General features: G+C 50.4%; 5 protein-coding genes across 5 annotated transcripts; 1 reads left to right on the top strand and 4 right to left on the bottom strand.

Annotated features, from left to right (window-relative positions):
- Positions 1-1,415: 1,415 nt before the first annotated feature.
- PV06_07502 (uncharacterized protein) lies at positions 1,416-2,303 on the bottom strand (the record flags this gene model as incomplete). The annotated part of the gene is made up of 1 exon (XM_016408753.1): positions 1,416-2,303. One exon carries the CDS (start codon positions 2,301-2,303, stop codon positions 1,599-1,601), a length of 705 nt encoding a protein of 234 aa, XP_016260507.1. The 3' UTR covers positions 1,416-1,598.
- Positions 2,304-6,926: 4,623 nt separating this feature from the next.
- Positions 6,927-8,521, bottom strand: PV06_07501 (uncharacterized protein; the record flags this gene model as incomplete). Its single annotated transcript, XM_016408752.1, has 2 exons — positions 8,161-8,521; positions 6,927-8,080 (listed from the first exon to the last, which is right to left on the bottom strand). The coding sequence occupies exons 1-2, from the start codon at positions 8,198-8,200 to the stop codon at positions 6,927-6,929; spliced, it is 1,194 nt and encodes a 397-aa protein (XP_016260506.1). The 5' UTR covers positions 8,201-8,521.
- A 445-nt stretch (positions 8,522-8,966) lies between these two features.
- PV06_07500 (uncharacterized protein) lies at positions 8,967-9,706 on the top strand (the record flags this gene model as incomplete). The annotated part of the gene is made up of 2 exons (XM_016408751.1): positions 8,967-9,217; positions 9,329-9,706. The coding sequence occupies exons 1-2, from the start codon at positions 9,059-9,061 to the stop codon at positions 9,704-9,706; spliced, it is 537 nt and encodes a 178-aa protein (XP_016260505.1). The 5' UTR covers positions 8,967-9,058.
- Positions 9,707-9,905: 199 nt separating this feature from the next.
- PV06_07499 (uncharacterized protein) lies at positions 9,906-10,996 on the bottom strand (the record flags this gene model as incomplete). Its single annotated transcript, XM_016408750.1, has 3 exons — positions 9,906-10,669; positions 10,780-10,824; positions 10,921-10,996. The coding sequence occupies 3 exons, from the start codon at positions 10,994-10,996 to the stop codon at positions 9,906-9,908; spliced, it is 885 nt and encodes a 294-aa protein (XP_016260504.1).
- A 648-nt stretch (positions 10,997-11,644) lies between these two features.
- On the bottom strand, positions 11,645-12,748 carry PV06_07498 (uncharacterized protein; the record flags this gene model as incomplete). Its single annotated transcript, XM_016408749.1, has 1 exon — positions 11,645-12,748. The coding sequence occupies one exon, from the start codon at positions 12,746-12,748 to the stop codon at positions 11,645-11,647; it is 1,104 nt and encodes a 367-aa protein (XP_016260503.1).
- Between the last annotated feature and the right edge of the window lie 666 nt (positions 12,749-13,414).

Below are 13,414 nucleotides of genomic sequence, written 5' to 3'. Positions count from 1 at the left end.
ACAATCTCCTCATCCGGTCCATCTGCCAATTTACCATGGCATATCTGCGCAATTGCCCCTTGTCAAGCAGACTTGCTTTTGGCCTGTGATAGTAGAAATCACCTGGGATTCTATTTGGTCTTGGAGCGGCGGTAGGTTGATTAATGCCACCGACAGATTTTGGTCGAGTGTCCGGCGCATCCTGTACAGTCTCACCCTCAGAACCCCAACTCGAATCTGGGATCCAATCCTCCGTGTTTGTATCAGCGGGGGACGTTTCCGAATCCAAGTCAGAGTCCGGGTCTGAACCTGAGTCTGGGTCTGACCCAGAATATGTCTCCCACCACTCTTCCGCATAGTTTTCCTCCGACACTTCCATGTGCCGTGCCACATGGTCCAGTTCTGATTCTTGGACTCTGCCTGAGACTGGAATTCCTGGAGGCAGATTCACCGACATCCATCCAGACTCAGAATTTGCTCTCTGATCCGTCAACAATTGTGCATTTTCAGACTCGGAGTGTGCTCTCAGATTCGTCAAAAGTTGTGCAGCTTCATAGTCATGGTATGTCATCTCTTGTTGGTCCAGTTCTTCAAGGGGTTGATAGGGAGTGTCACGGTTGGATGAGTCGGTTGTTCGTTGGGGTGACTGTTGCGATACAGCTGGAGTCGTTTCTTTGTCAGGCCCAGGCTCTGTCGAGGACATGAAGCTGTCGATTGAATCTCGGAGGACAGCAGCGAGCTCTTCAAGCACATCTGCAGGAGACCTCGTGTCCCTGAACCGCATCTTCTTGAATCTTTTGCAAAGACCACGGGGAAATCTGAACTTCATGTGTGTGGATTGTTTGCAAAGCGAATGGCTGTAACGAAAGTGTGTCCGGGATCGTCAAACAAAGAGGGAAGATATACAATCAAACAGTTCTCTACAAAATGTTGTATTGATACAGTTTTTAAAACAAAGATACTGTTAGCGAATGTGATGAGATGATTGAAGTGATGCTCTGTCCTATTGTCTTGTGGTTGGGAGAGTACATGAACACAATGACAGTACCTGCCGCCTTTATTAGATGGCAACTGCCTCGCATTGGTTCTATCGGGCAGTCGTAGATTCTTGGGTCTATCACAGCACCGTGTGGAAAGGTATCCAAGGAACCTATCGATGTCTCTTCACAAAGTGTAGACAGCTGGCGCTCGTTTGACAAGGAGGGGACAAGTCTTCGGAGAGAACGAGTTCGAATGCTCCTCACCATCTCCTAATAGCTGTTGCTCAAAGATATTCATTGTTCTCTATCAATGCTTGGGTTTTAGGGTAAAGCATAGCACATGTTCACGGTTCCAGTTACCACAATATTCTCGGGATCTTTCTGGTATCGCTAGGAGGGGGTGTTACTTCGGGAGTGAAGGTACACACAACCTCAGCCACGATGGTGAGCAATAGTGCATGCCGTGTGGTTCTAGAAGCCCGTGAGAAGCACTGAGGATCCCAGGAGGACATAAATTCGGCTCTCGTGGAATTGTGGTGAATATTGTTGGGTGTCCATAGGATTCCATAGGGAGCTCTTGAGGTGTAGGATATGCTGAAGCAGCGCTGTTTGGAAGTTGATGGCCGTAGCTACAGCCCTTTAGTAGTTGCCACGATAATCATCATCGTAGCGAGATTCATCACGACCCTGGTCATAGGCGTTGTCGACATTGTCACCGAATCGCTCCGCATCACCTATTTTTCCACCAGCCCAGCCAGCCACATCTTCTGGCACGTCTTCGACATCCTGCACGCCGTTGTCCCACTTGTTCTCAATGTCTTGAGGAATGTCTTCAACGTCTTGAACCTTTCGGCCAGTCCAGCGAGCGGCGTCTTCCGGAAAGTCCTCAACATTGTCGACATCCTGGCGAACGTCATTCTCAACGCGGTACTTGTCTTCGTCCCATTTCTCCTCTGCAACCTTATTAGTGTCGTTGTCAATCGTAAAAGATGCTCCTAAAAACTCCTCACCAACTTTCTCCCCTTCATGCTCCACGAATGCACCCGCAAGAGCGCCACCTAGAACACCGAGAGCGAGGTTACGACCTGTATGTGACTCCTTCTGAGGTTGCTGCTCGTAGTAGCCACCCTCATTCTGCCCGCCATAGTTTTGTCGATAGTTGCTGGTGTAGCCTCCATCACGACTTGACTGCTGGGGATATTCGAAAGTTTGCTGGCCTGTCTGTTGGTTGATGAAGTACCATCTTCCCGCTGCACCATCCCACCTCGCAACCCATGGCTCAGGAACTTGAGGAGGCTCGTTGTAGTTTTGGGACTGGCCGTAGCCTTCGTTGTAGTATGACATATTAGGTGAGGTGAATGGAGAATGATACAGGTACTGGTAGCGTGAGTTAGGTAGAATAAGGGAAAAATGAGATCAAATATCTTTCGCTATTGGATCGATGTCCGGCAGTGCTGAGAACGCTGAGAGTCGAGAGTGAGGCTTTAACGAAAGAGGGATGCAACAGAGGTTCGAGATCAATCAAACGCAGGAGTAACGACACGTTGGCCGTTTCAAGAGCAAGCGGCAAACAAGATGCTCATTGGGGCAGGATTGGAGGGGTAATTTTGTGTTACTGCGAAGCAGCTGCGCATGAAACCAGTCCTTTCTCTGTTCTGGTCCCTTGAAATTTACCTAGCTGGAGCATCACTTTCTCAAGTCCAATTAGTATAGTTGAAGATATCTACGGTGGACATACATCAACATTCTGATTCCGAAGATTCAACAATGATGAATGAAGTCGACAGCATTCATCACTGCTTATCACATCCCCGCGGTGACCTCATCACGTACACAAACAAACCTGAACAAGCCACGCCTAGTTAAAGCTTGGCGATGCTTGGGCCTGGTGAGTCCCGGGCATCGAATTCGCAACAGGATTATTGAACTCAGCTGAGGAAGCAGAATATGCTCCAGCAAACGGCAGGAACAGTGAGTGAACGACCTATAGAAGGCACTTCCATATCTCTTGACAGACAGTCTGTCCTTGATGCCTGTAAACAAACAAGTATTGTTCTTCCAAGTTTCCGTGCTTCTGCATCGTTCCCTGCGCTATCACTATTTCTTTTCCGTGATGCAAGATTGGGATTTGTTCCAAGGCAATTCGCGCTCCTGTACCCTGGTTGTTATTCTTAATACTATTCCACGGCCAACGCAAATTTCTCCTGTCGACGTTTTGGACACCCAAAATCATTGACTCCTCTTCGTAACACTGTGCGCATTCTGATAAAAGTAGAATGAGTCTCCCTAGTGGACCCTGAAAATGCTTCCATAACCCGGCCCGAGACAGAAGGTCACAACCAGTCCCAGTTCAAACCACATTGCGACATGAGCCACCAAGATCCCTCCGAAGCCATTTCAAAGACTCTCCAGGAATTGGAACACCTTTTGTCTGAGGCTGTCAAGCTCGCTGGGTCGGCAGGTATCGTTGACGGCAACGGTCGAGAGGAGGACTGGAAGCAAGAGACCACAATGCTGACATCACCAACCTCTGGAAAGTCTTGCCAGCCGTCAGAAAAAGAGTTCAGAGGGAAGGATGGCAGTCTGGATGGGGATGGCGATGGACTACGCTCGATACTACCCGATCCAATGGTAGAACAACAACATGGCAGAACAACGGGAACGTCTCCAGCGGACCAGGTTCGACAACCAAGCAAGCTTCCCGGACCATCACGCACAAGTTTTCGGAGAAAGTCGACACAGGGTGCAGGCTCAAAACGCACATGCATACGACCCTCACCCATTATACGATTAGACGACATTGATCTGAACGATGATGGCTCAGACGAGCGGGGCAAGCTGCTTGGGGCTCACCAGAATTCGGATATGCCCCGGGCAGGGCACGAGAGGCATTTCACGAATATGTTCGGAGTACACTCGAGACAAGGAAGTCTGAACATGGCTCATCCAGACTAGGTGTCCTGTTCGAAAGTCGACCTCAACGGCGTCCGACATGTTGATCTTAATGAAAGTCCCGAAGATATCAATGTCCACGATACCTGTCAGCACGCCCCAGTGGCGAGAAATTGGCCCGACTCGCGCAAGCGTTTCGCAGCAGTAGTCGCTTGTGTGAATGCAGCATGCCTTGGACTCACTGTGGGAATATATGCCGGAGAAGTCCCCGCTATACAATATGTGATTGTGGACTTGAACCGTCGGATGATATTCGGAAACGTTCTTTTCTATTGCGGTCTTATCATTCCGACCCTGGTGTGTTGGCCTTTGCCCCTTCTTCACGGCCGTAAACCATACAACGTGGCCGCTATTATATTAGCATTATGCTTGCAAATCCCGCAAGGCGTGATGGTCATCTCATTCAGATCTCCGGACGTCGACAGATACCGGGTTGTTCTACTGTTGGCGAGGGGCATGTCTGGCTTTGCCTTTGGATTTGTCAATATCAACAATCTGGCCACCCTCCTAGATGTATTCGGAGCATCACTGCAGAGCAGCCGATCGCATGAAGAGTCGGCAGATCCCTACGATGTTCGACGGCATGGCGGTGGGATGGGTGTATGGCTTGCCATATGGACATGGTGTACAACAGGGTCCATCGCGGTTGGCTTCATGATTGGAGCATTCATTGTCAGTGGTGCTTCAGTTGATTGGGGTTTCTGGACATCATTTTTGTTGTTGATGGGGGCCCTGTTGCTGAACGTCATCGCCCCGGAGGTACGTCGATCGGCCTTTCGCCGGACATTGGCAGAAGTGATTGGAGAGGGCGGAAGCTTCAGTCGAGTCGCACGTGGAGAAGTCAAGCTGCATGTCACAGGTAATGGACCATATTGGTGGGGTGAAGAAATCAAGGCTGGACTTCACCTCAGCTGGGAGATGGTTCGGCAGCCGGGCTTTCTCATTCTGTCCATATATACGGCGTGGGCATATGCTCAATTCACCTTGATTCTAATGGTGAGCATTCCGTTGCAGTCCCGCCTCGACGAAGAACTGACTCGAGATACTCAGCTGCTGGGAGCTTTGACATCTACAATTTACCGATATCGACCAATTGACGGCCCATGACCACTTGTTCACGGAATGACTCTTTGAGGTCATCAAACCTTGCGGCATTGGGCATTTCCCCTTCAATCATGGCCAACAGGGTAGCCGGGAGCTTCTCTTTTGGTGCCGTCTCGGCAACACGTATGCGATGAGGTCCTAGAACGTGTTGACGATACGACTTCCAGGGCAGGTGACTGCCATCATAGGAGGAGGGAGGCAAGTCAACCTCCACTGCGATTTCAATGATACCGGTATCTTCTGACATGGCGCAAATGTTGGCAAAGTGTAGTATCGCGGTTGATCGAAAGCTTTGCGGAACGAGAAGAAGCGTCTCAGAGGTACTTTGATCAGATACAGGTCCCAAGTGTCAGGTGTATCAGTGGAGGTCGACCGTTAATAAAACCCTAGGGCGAGGAAGAGAGAGATGAGACAGAGGTCAATGACGACCGTACCGTCTGAGATGAAAGAAAAAGCATTGGCAAGAGGGAGATAGATAAATTTCAACTTCTTTGTGAGTCCATCACCAGAGGTCATCACGCACACATGCCTCGTAAGCGCCGTCATTGCAGATAAGTCAATTGTAGAGACGATCACGACTAACACCCCCAGTCATGGCCTGCCACACACGCACACCCGGCTCAAAAGAAAGCATGGGAGGATGTTGACCACCCGCGTCTATGCTGGGCCGGCATTGGGACGGCCTGGGGAGGGAACTGTGCAGAAAGACAGCGTCCTAGCCCAAAAACAGCCAATGCGGCGCTCCTGCTCGTCGTCCATTGGGTACTGAAGCTGTGCCGAAGACGTATCTCCCTGCAAGGATTCAAATAGATGGATTCACTATTGGGTGTGATAGACGAAGATGGGGCGAGTCGGTGAGGTGTGAAGAGACAGGCGAGAGAAGCGGAGGACCAAAAGAGGCATGGCTTGGTAACTGGGAATAGGTCACGAATGCGGTGCGACAGGGAGGTAGGGAGTAGCAAACCTCACTATTGGTAGTGATTGCAGGCGTCGAGAGGCGAGAGTAGAAAGAAGCAAGGTGCTGGCAAAAAAGACACAAGTCGAAGCTGAAACAAGGACGGCGGTTAATGGGCATCATTCACAGGGCTGGCCATGTGGTCGCAGATTTGGTTGGGCTCCTGGCGGCTAAGAATAGCCCCCCTTCGCCATCGTATTGGTTGCATACCCATCCCACCTGCAGCCTCGTTTACATGCACCTCGATCAAAAAATTGTCCATGTGGCTGGCATCCACTCGACTAGAAGTACGGAGGAGACACCTACAGCTTGGTAACTAGGGAGGTATTCGTAGATAGCCTGGGTTTATACGGAGTATCAGGAGACAGAAGAGCACGACGATTCGAAAATAGATTTCCACCACCTAACCTAACTACCCAGCGAAGCGCCTCGACAACAACCACCCCTGATCCATCAGTCCAGGGTGCAATTGGCCATACCCAGGTACATGAACAATAACCCTGTGAAGAAAGTCGGGGGGCTGGCTCAATTAAATCACATTCCTCAAACAAATCACTTTTTCCGCTCCCTCTACTCTGTACTGATACCAGCGTCCGCATATCGACTATGGGGATACCCTACCGTTTCTATCCTCGCGGACCCCATTTCTCGCTATGTGAGACAATTGTAAAACTATGTACACTCTCTGCATGGTCGGAAGGCCTCCGTCCGATGGTTGGTGAGAGACGCGCTCGTAGGTACGTACCGAATATGGCGGCACGTCATCATTCTACCCTCACGCGGAAAGTTGACTTACGGACGTGCGATCCGCCAGGTCCATGCAAGTGATGTGGTCGTCATGTACGGAGTACTTTGTAGATTGTATTATATTCGCTACCTTAACGCCAACGCCTTACTCCACAGGTCCGCCGTTCCGAGTCCAAGTGATGCATCAAGTAAAGCACAATGCACGTAGCTTAGTACGGCCGAGCCCAACGAGGTAAGCTCTCTACAAAGACTTCTTTGATGACTGTCATCCGTGATTTGGGCACGATGCCAAAAGTGGCGAGCTCCGAAGGTGTATAGCGGTCTTCGGACATGTTAGCGGCCATCTGAGCGAGCTGAACTCGCCTGTCAAAGTTTGCCAGCAAATCGTACACAGATCGTAGCCTGCAGTTTTCTGCCCAGACCAATATACTGCCGAGTCTGGCGGCTAGTGCCTCAACTTCGCTCTCATTGTCGAGCTGATATGTGCGTATTACGGCAACAGCGTGAGGCAGACATCCTTCGGAGTTGTGGGTGTTCAAGCAGGCTGTTTTGCCGTTGATGGCGAGGGAGAATGACTGTGCGGCCTTGCTCATATTCCACAAGAAGTTCATGTCAGAATATACTTTATGTGGTTCTTCTGCGGCGGCAGCGAAGATCATCAAGGCGTTATTGCATGTTGCTGCGGCTCCGGCACATGCATTGCGTGCAGCGAGCATTGAATCTTCCTGTATCTCTACCACCAAGAATGGCCAAAAGACATCTGGTAGAGGCTGAGACAGTTTGTGCAGGTCACATGGCTCGTTTTTGCTATTGACAATGATACCTTGTTGAAGTTCGAGCTCTCGAGGCGTGAAAGAGCCCTTTGAGTATCCCATTGTTATCGTGGGCCGTGGTGTAGGAAGATGCATCTTCCATCCATCTTCAACTTCGAAGTCTGGCACTTCATCGGGCACACCGTCACGATAAAATGCGGTGTCGGTCCGGCACTTCATGGCCTTGTGGTCTTTGGCTATCGATACCAGTAGTGGTAGGAGTAGCTCTTTCATGTCTTTGCCGCTGACGTCGCTTCGATTGCGGACTTGCTGAGCAAATCTGCTCGCTGCCGCGCTACGACGATAGGAAACTCCGAAGGGTATGCCCAAAGAGAAGGCAAGACGACTCCATCGTTCATCGTCCATTTGCTGGTCCTCCACGATGATGTTGTTCGGCTCGAGGGTAGTAGACCGATAATCGGATGAACCGAAGGAGGTCCTCCGTTCTAAGTCACTGCCACTATGTGTCGAGGATGAATTCTTGCGACTGTGGTTGACGACTCGTGTAGAGGTCCTTCTAGAGAGAGCCATGTTCAAGGTGGGAGCGAGGGCTAAAGTCGATGTCAACGGGAGCTTTGATAGCCAGAAGCTGAAATACAAGTTAAGCTGATATATGCAGCAGGAAACATACAGCTTCTTTGACGACCTTCAGGTGGCCATCCGCAGGGCATTTATTGTTCTTTGGTCCAGGCATAGCAAGTGTGAGGTGTTGATACATGATTGAACCATGCAGAATGCTCTATTTTTGGAAGATGCCATCCAAGAAGTACCTGGAGGTACTATTGTTGATTCTAGGCGCCGTCATTGGGAAGTTCTGCAGAGCAGTAACAGTGGATAATCTAGATCAGTAGGTCAATGAACAGGCGCGCGGCAAACGGTCACTCACACCTATTGCCAAACTTATTCATGCATCTTAAGGAGTGGTGTGGGTGGTGGACAAGTGACATGTTGTTTTCGGGCTGAGCAGAGCGAGACTTCAAGACATGGTACGGATTACACGTAAGGGAAAGTAAGGTAAAGTAAGCACAATCAGAAGTGCTGCGGCGTCTAACAATACCTCTAAGAGGGAGAATCACCCGGTGTGATGCTGGACACGTTCTGGCCTGGTCGGTCACTCAGTCCTGTTAGATAAGCCTAGAGGACCCCCGCATTCTAGACCGCTCCGCTTACAGAACACACCCTGACCTCGTCGTCGATCCGTCGTACTCGTACTCCGTACTCGCACATGACTCTGACCATGACGAAAAGCCTTTAGAAATGATCGGTGAGATCAAGGGCTACTCAAAAATTATAAAAGACTCCAGAACTCAAACCACAACGATGACATGAAGCGAGCATATGTCGTGAATAGAATCTCCCTCCAACCACGACGACTCCTCCCATACTTGTACCACTCTTCTCATTTCACTTCTCTTCAACCAATTACGAGACAACCGACACCTCCCAAACGCTCTATAAGAATTGTTGAGTTCTCAACGACACCTCGTTTGACGCCGCATAAGAAGACCACCACGGAGCGGACCAACAAGATGACCGGACCATCCATCACCGCCACCTCGTCCTCCGCCCCGGTGCCGCCACCACCACCAATCACCCACATCTTAGAAACGTGCCTGATGGTCAAAGACATCAGAATCTCTACAGATTTTTACGGGAACACGTTCAACGTCAAACCTTTCTTGGACACGGTAAGGAACGAACCTTGTACTCTTTCCATTGAATGCATCTTTACCTCATCCATCATCCTTTTTTGAACCCCGTATCAAGACAAACTTACTCAACCCCCCCCCTCCGAATAGCCACGCATGTCTGGCTTCTCGCTCGGCCAGACAACGCTTCTTCTCTTCCAACTCGGTGCCACCGCTGCAGATTCCCCTATGCCAGACGGCCGCGGCACGATACCTGGCCATGGTCCATCACAAGACATACTCGACTTGCTCGAGCAGCGACCGGCGGCCACGGCAAGCGACAAGGCCACTACCGGCCTCCACCACCACTTCTGCCTCGCTGTCAGGACACCCGAAGACGTGAGCGCATGGGAGGCTTGGCTCGAAGCGAAAAATGTCAAAATCACCGGAAAGGTCGATTGGCCCAGAGGCGGGAGGAGCGTCTACTTTGCCGACCCGGATGGAAATGTAGGCGAGGTCGGCAGCCGTGGCATTTGGGAACATTATTAGGTACTGGGGGAAAGACAAAGCATCTCATTCTGTTCTGTGATCCATCAAGTTCTTTTCTTTTGTTTTCTTCTTAACCACGCCCATTCACCCCGTCCTACCTTTCCCGGTTTCATTCCATTTTCCGTGCCGCCAGATGAAGGTAAGTCTTCAGCGAGGATCTAAAAGAAAAGTGTTCGGTCTGATCAAGAGATCAAAGTCTTCACCCACCACCGACCTCATTCATAACGCCGCCGTCCAACTTCAACACCTCACCATTGACGTAACCACACCGCGCAAGAAAGATGACCCCCATGGCCATCTCCTCATCACTCCCCGCCCGCCCGGCAGGCACTTCGTGTCCTTTGTCCTTGACCTTTTCGTCGGGCATGTGGGCCTTGTTCTTCTCGTCGCTCTCCTTCATGGTCATCTCGCTCGGGAAGTACCCGGGGGCGATACTGTTGACCCTCACGCCCGTCTTTGCGAACTCCTTGCTCATCATGCGCGAGAGATGGGCGGTGGCGGCTTTCGCGGCGTTGTAGCTAAAGTGTGATTGGGAGTGCCTCATCATGCCCGACATGCTACTGATGACGATGACGCTGCTCGTCAGGGGCTCGGGGGCGCGCTGCAGCAGCGGCAAGAAGGACACGACCGAGAAGAAGACGGCGGTGACGTTGGTGTTGTACGTGGCGTTCCAGTCGTCGACCGCCTCCTTCCACAAGTTCGTCCTCATCTGGTCCGCGTCGCTGGTGTCCGGGTACCCCTTGGGGCCCGAGACGCCGGCCGCCGCGACCACGAGCGACAGGTACTTTTCCCGAGACTCGATCTCTTTCGTCAACTTCTCGAGGTCGGACTTTGAAGTGACGTCGCACGGTCCGACGGGGATGATTTCACCGTTCAGGGACTTGTCCGAGGACTTTGGCGTGTGTGTCTTTGCCGCGTTTTCGAGGACCTCCTTGCGACGACCGGTGATGTAAACTCGTGCTCCTGCGACGAACAAAGACAACGGGATGTTCAGTGAAACAAATTCCCATTGGTCACGACAACGGCAACAGAGTCATCGTGAACCCAGAGGAACGCTCAGGGTTCGTACGTACCATTGGCCGCTAATGCCTGGGTCGCCATGAGACCGATCCCAGTCCCTGAATAAAGAAGTTTTCGCTTAGTCTCATACAATTGTTCATCGATCAGACAAACAAAAAAAGGAATCAGAAAGGCTCCGAGGGAGGGAAACGTACCACCACCGGTTACCAGGCAGACGTGGCCCTTGAGTGAGAAGAGGTTGGAAATGTGAAGTTCTTGTGTCGACGCCATGTTGGCGAACTTGGGTCTCGGTCGTTGTTTGAACCGCTGATGGTGGGTTTTCTATTCTGCGGGCTTATGAAAGCGTGATTATATCTCTACAACAGTAAAATATTCTCGACATCACAATATTAAAGAATCTTTATAGGGACGTCTACATTATGGTTTTCTTTTCAGTGACGACTTGTTACAAAGTGACGTAATGCCCTGTTTGGTACTATCGATAAAGGGTCTCGACACGGAGTTGAGCTCCGCAATACCAAGATCCCCTATTTCATCTTCAGCCTTGGATCAAAATAGCACGAGGCTGTGCCACATTGCGCTGTTCGTCTCATCACTGACACCCAACTTTTGACTGAAGCTTTCACTTTGGCTTTCCGAATGTGAAATGCCGTGGGGCTTTCTCAACGTAGCTGTAACCTGACCCAGTGCCATTCTATTCTTCGTATCTCCATACTCGATTTCTCCAGCTCAATACAGTTTGTATCGCATTGAAAACCATAGATGTCAATCTTAGCACTGGAGGGATTATCGACCGTCTTGGACAATGCAGTCATGAAGTCAGGCCGTAGAACCAGCTGCAGCTCTGTGGTTAAAGCAGGGCGCTTACTCATACCTGATTGTTGGATATGCGTAGTTTGTCGTTACCTTCATGAAATCTCATGACGCGAGTGCCAATGCTGCCATTGCCCGAACACCAGCCTCTGTTTTGTGACCACCGATGAAGCCGCTCGCGTGAACAAACACAGCGCCGTCTTCGACATCACTGCCGAGGAGAGCATCCAGCTCAGCGTCTCTCACGCCCCTCCATGGCTCTGGTAAGCTCTTTCGGTTTTCAAAGCTCGACATGTCTTTGCTGACGGCTTGAATCCTCCACTTGGAGCCCGGCTCTTCCTTTTCAGGGTAGATGACGAAGAGAATCTGCTTATCTTGAGGTAGACCTGACTCCGCCTCAATATTGTAGAGATGTTCTTTCCAGGGGATCCCTGCTCGAGGAAGTACCACTAATTGGCCCGAAGGGTGAGCACTCTGTCGCGCCTCAAATGCGTCCTTGACAATGGTTCTGGCTGGAAGCCAGGCGGTGGCGGCACCATGGAGCTTGCGCAGGAAAGCATTGCCCATCAGTGTCGAGGCTTGCGAAAATCGGTGATCCTCCTCTGCCTGTGGTTGTTCGGGGGTGTCTTTCGATGGCGCGCCCACGGCCAAGGGATCTTCGTGATTCAGGTCATTCACCAAGCTTGCAAGTGTGATACCTCCAGCTTTGAACCTCTTTTCAATTCCAGCTTGTCTCAACTTTACATCGTCATACTGCGAAACACCATTGTCATTGGCGTCCACTGCCTCAACGAAGTCGTCGTATAGTTTTTGGTAGAGAAGTTCGACGTCTGGGTGGTCGAGAGGCAATTTGGTGTATTGTGAGATGATGGCTTTGCCGAAATGCATGTAAACAAGGCCGGCTGACGACAATTTGGTTTCGTGTTCGGGGAAGAAAGTGTTGAAGGTTCTTTGGTGATGATCGTATCGGTTCTTGGAAGAATCATACTCACCACCGACATCTACCACTGTATGGCACGTATCAAGCAGGGATTGATCTCGTGTTCTGACCAAGGATGCGGAGGCATAGTCTGGAAGGAGTCGCAGCAAGTAGACAGCCAATGCCTCATCGGCATGAAAATGACCATTGTGGGTGCCAATGCGAACGGGATCGGTTTTCAGTCGCTTTGATGCAGTCTCGGTAGCCATCTTGATCAAATTTCTGAACATACACAACTAAAGAGAAGAGATAGATGGTAGGTGTGGGCAAATGGTTTGCAGTGGTCTTCCAGACAACTTGAGATGAATCGTCCTGCGACTTTTTGTAGCCAAGAAATCAAACCCGGGGCTGGAGATACGTTTATCCGAAATACCGGGAGGCATGAGATTACTACAGTAAGGCATGTCGACAGAGAATGTATGAGAACTTACTGGCAAGGGTCTCGTAAAGAGTGTTTACTTTCCAACCTACGGAGTAAATATTGCATACCAATCTGAGATACTCCATAAGGTACCAGCGATTGCCATTGAGATTTAATCTAAAACCGCTGTAGCATTCTGAAAACATTCACCCTCCATTTATCATGCTTGGTCAAACCAGTGAGATGACCGTTTGCTGTATTACGGTACCTGTATCTAGTCCATGTGTAGATTAGTTGATGCCCTCTACCGAATCAACCAGACTGTTTGAGGCATAGCAGTCTTCAAGGAAGAAGAGGGTCGTCGCTTTGGTTCCTACCTAGCCTCACCTACTCCGTATTGTGCAGTACAGTAGGTTCGGCGCCAGCTGGAAAAGCCCACAGCAATTCAAACCGTTGGTTAGTCTTTCTTGCGGTGAAGAAGGGCGCGCTCCCCTACTAAGTTTTTAATAACGATATACTCCATACAGTAGAGGAA

The sequence above is a fragment of the Exophiala oligosperma genome, assembly GCF_000835515.1.
Source record: "Exophiala oligosperma strain CBS 72588 unplaced genomic scaffold supercont1.7, whole genome shotgun sequence".
Lineage (NCBI taxonomy): Eukaryota > Fungi > Ascomycota > Eurotiomycetes > Chaetothyriales > Herpotrichiellaceae > Exophiala > Exophiala oligosperma.
This window is presented reverse-complemented; position numbering and strand designations above follow the sequence as displayed.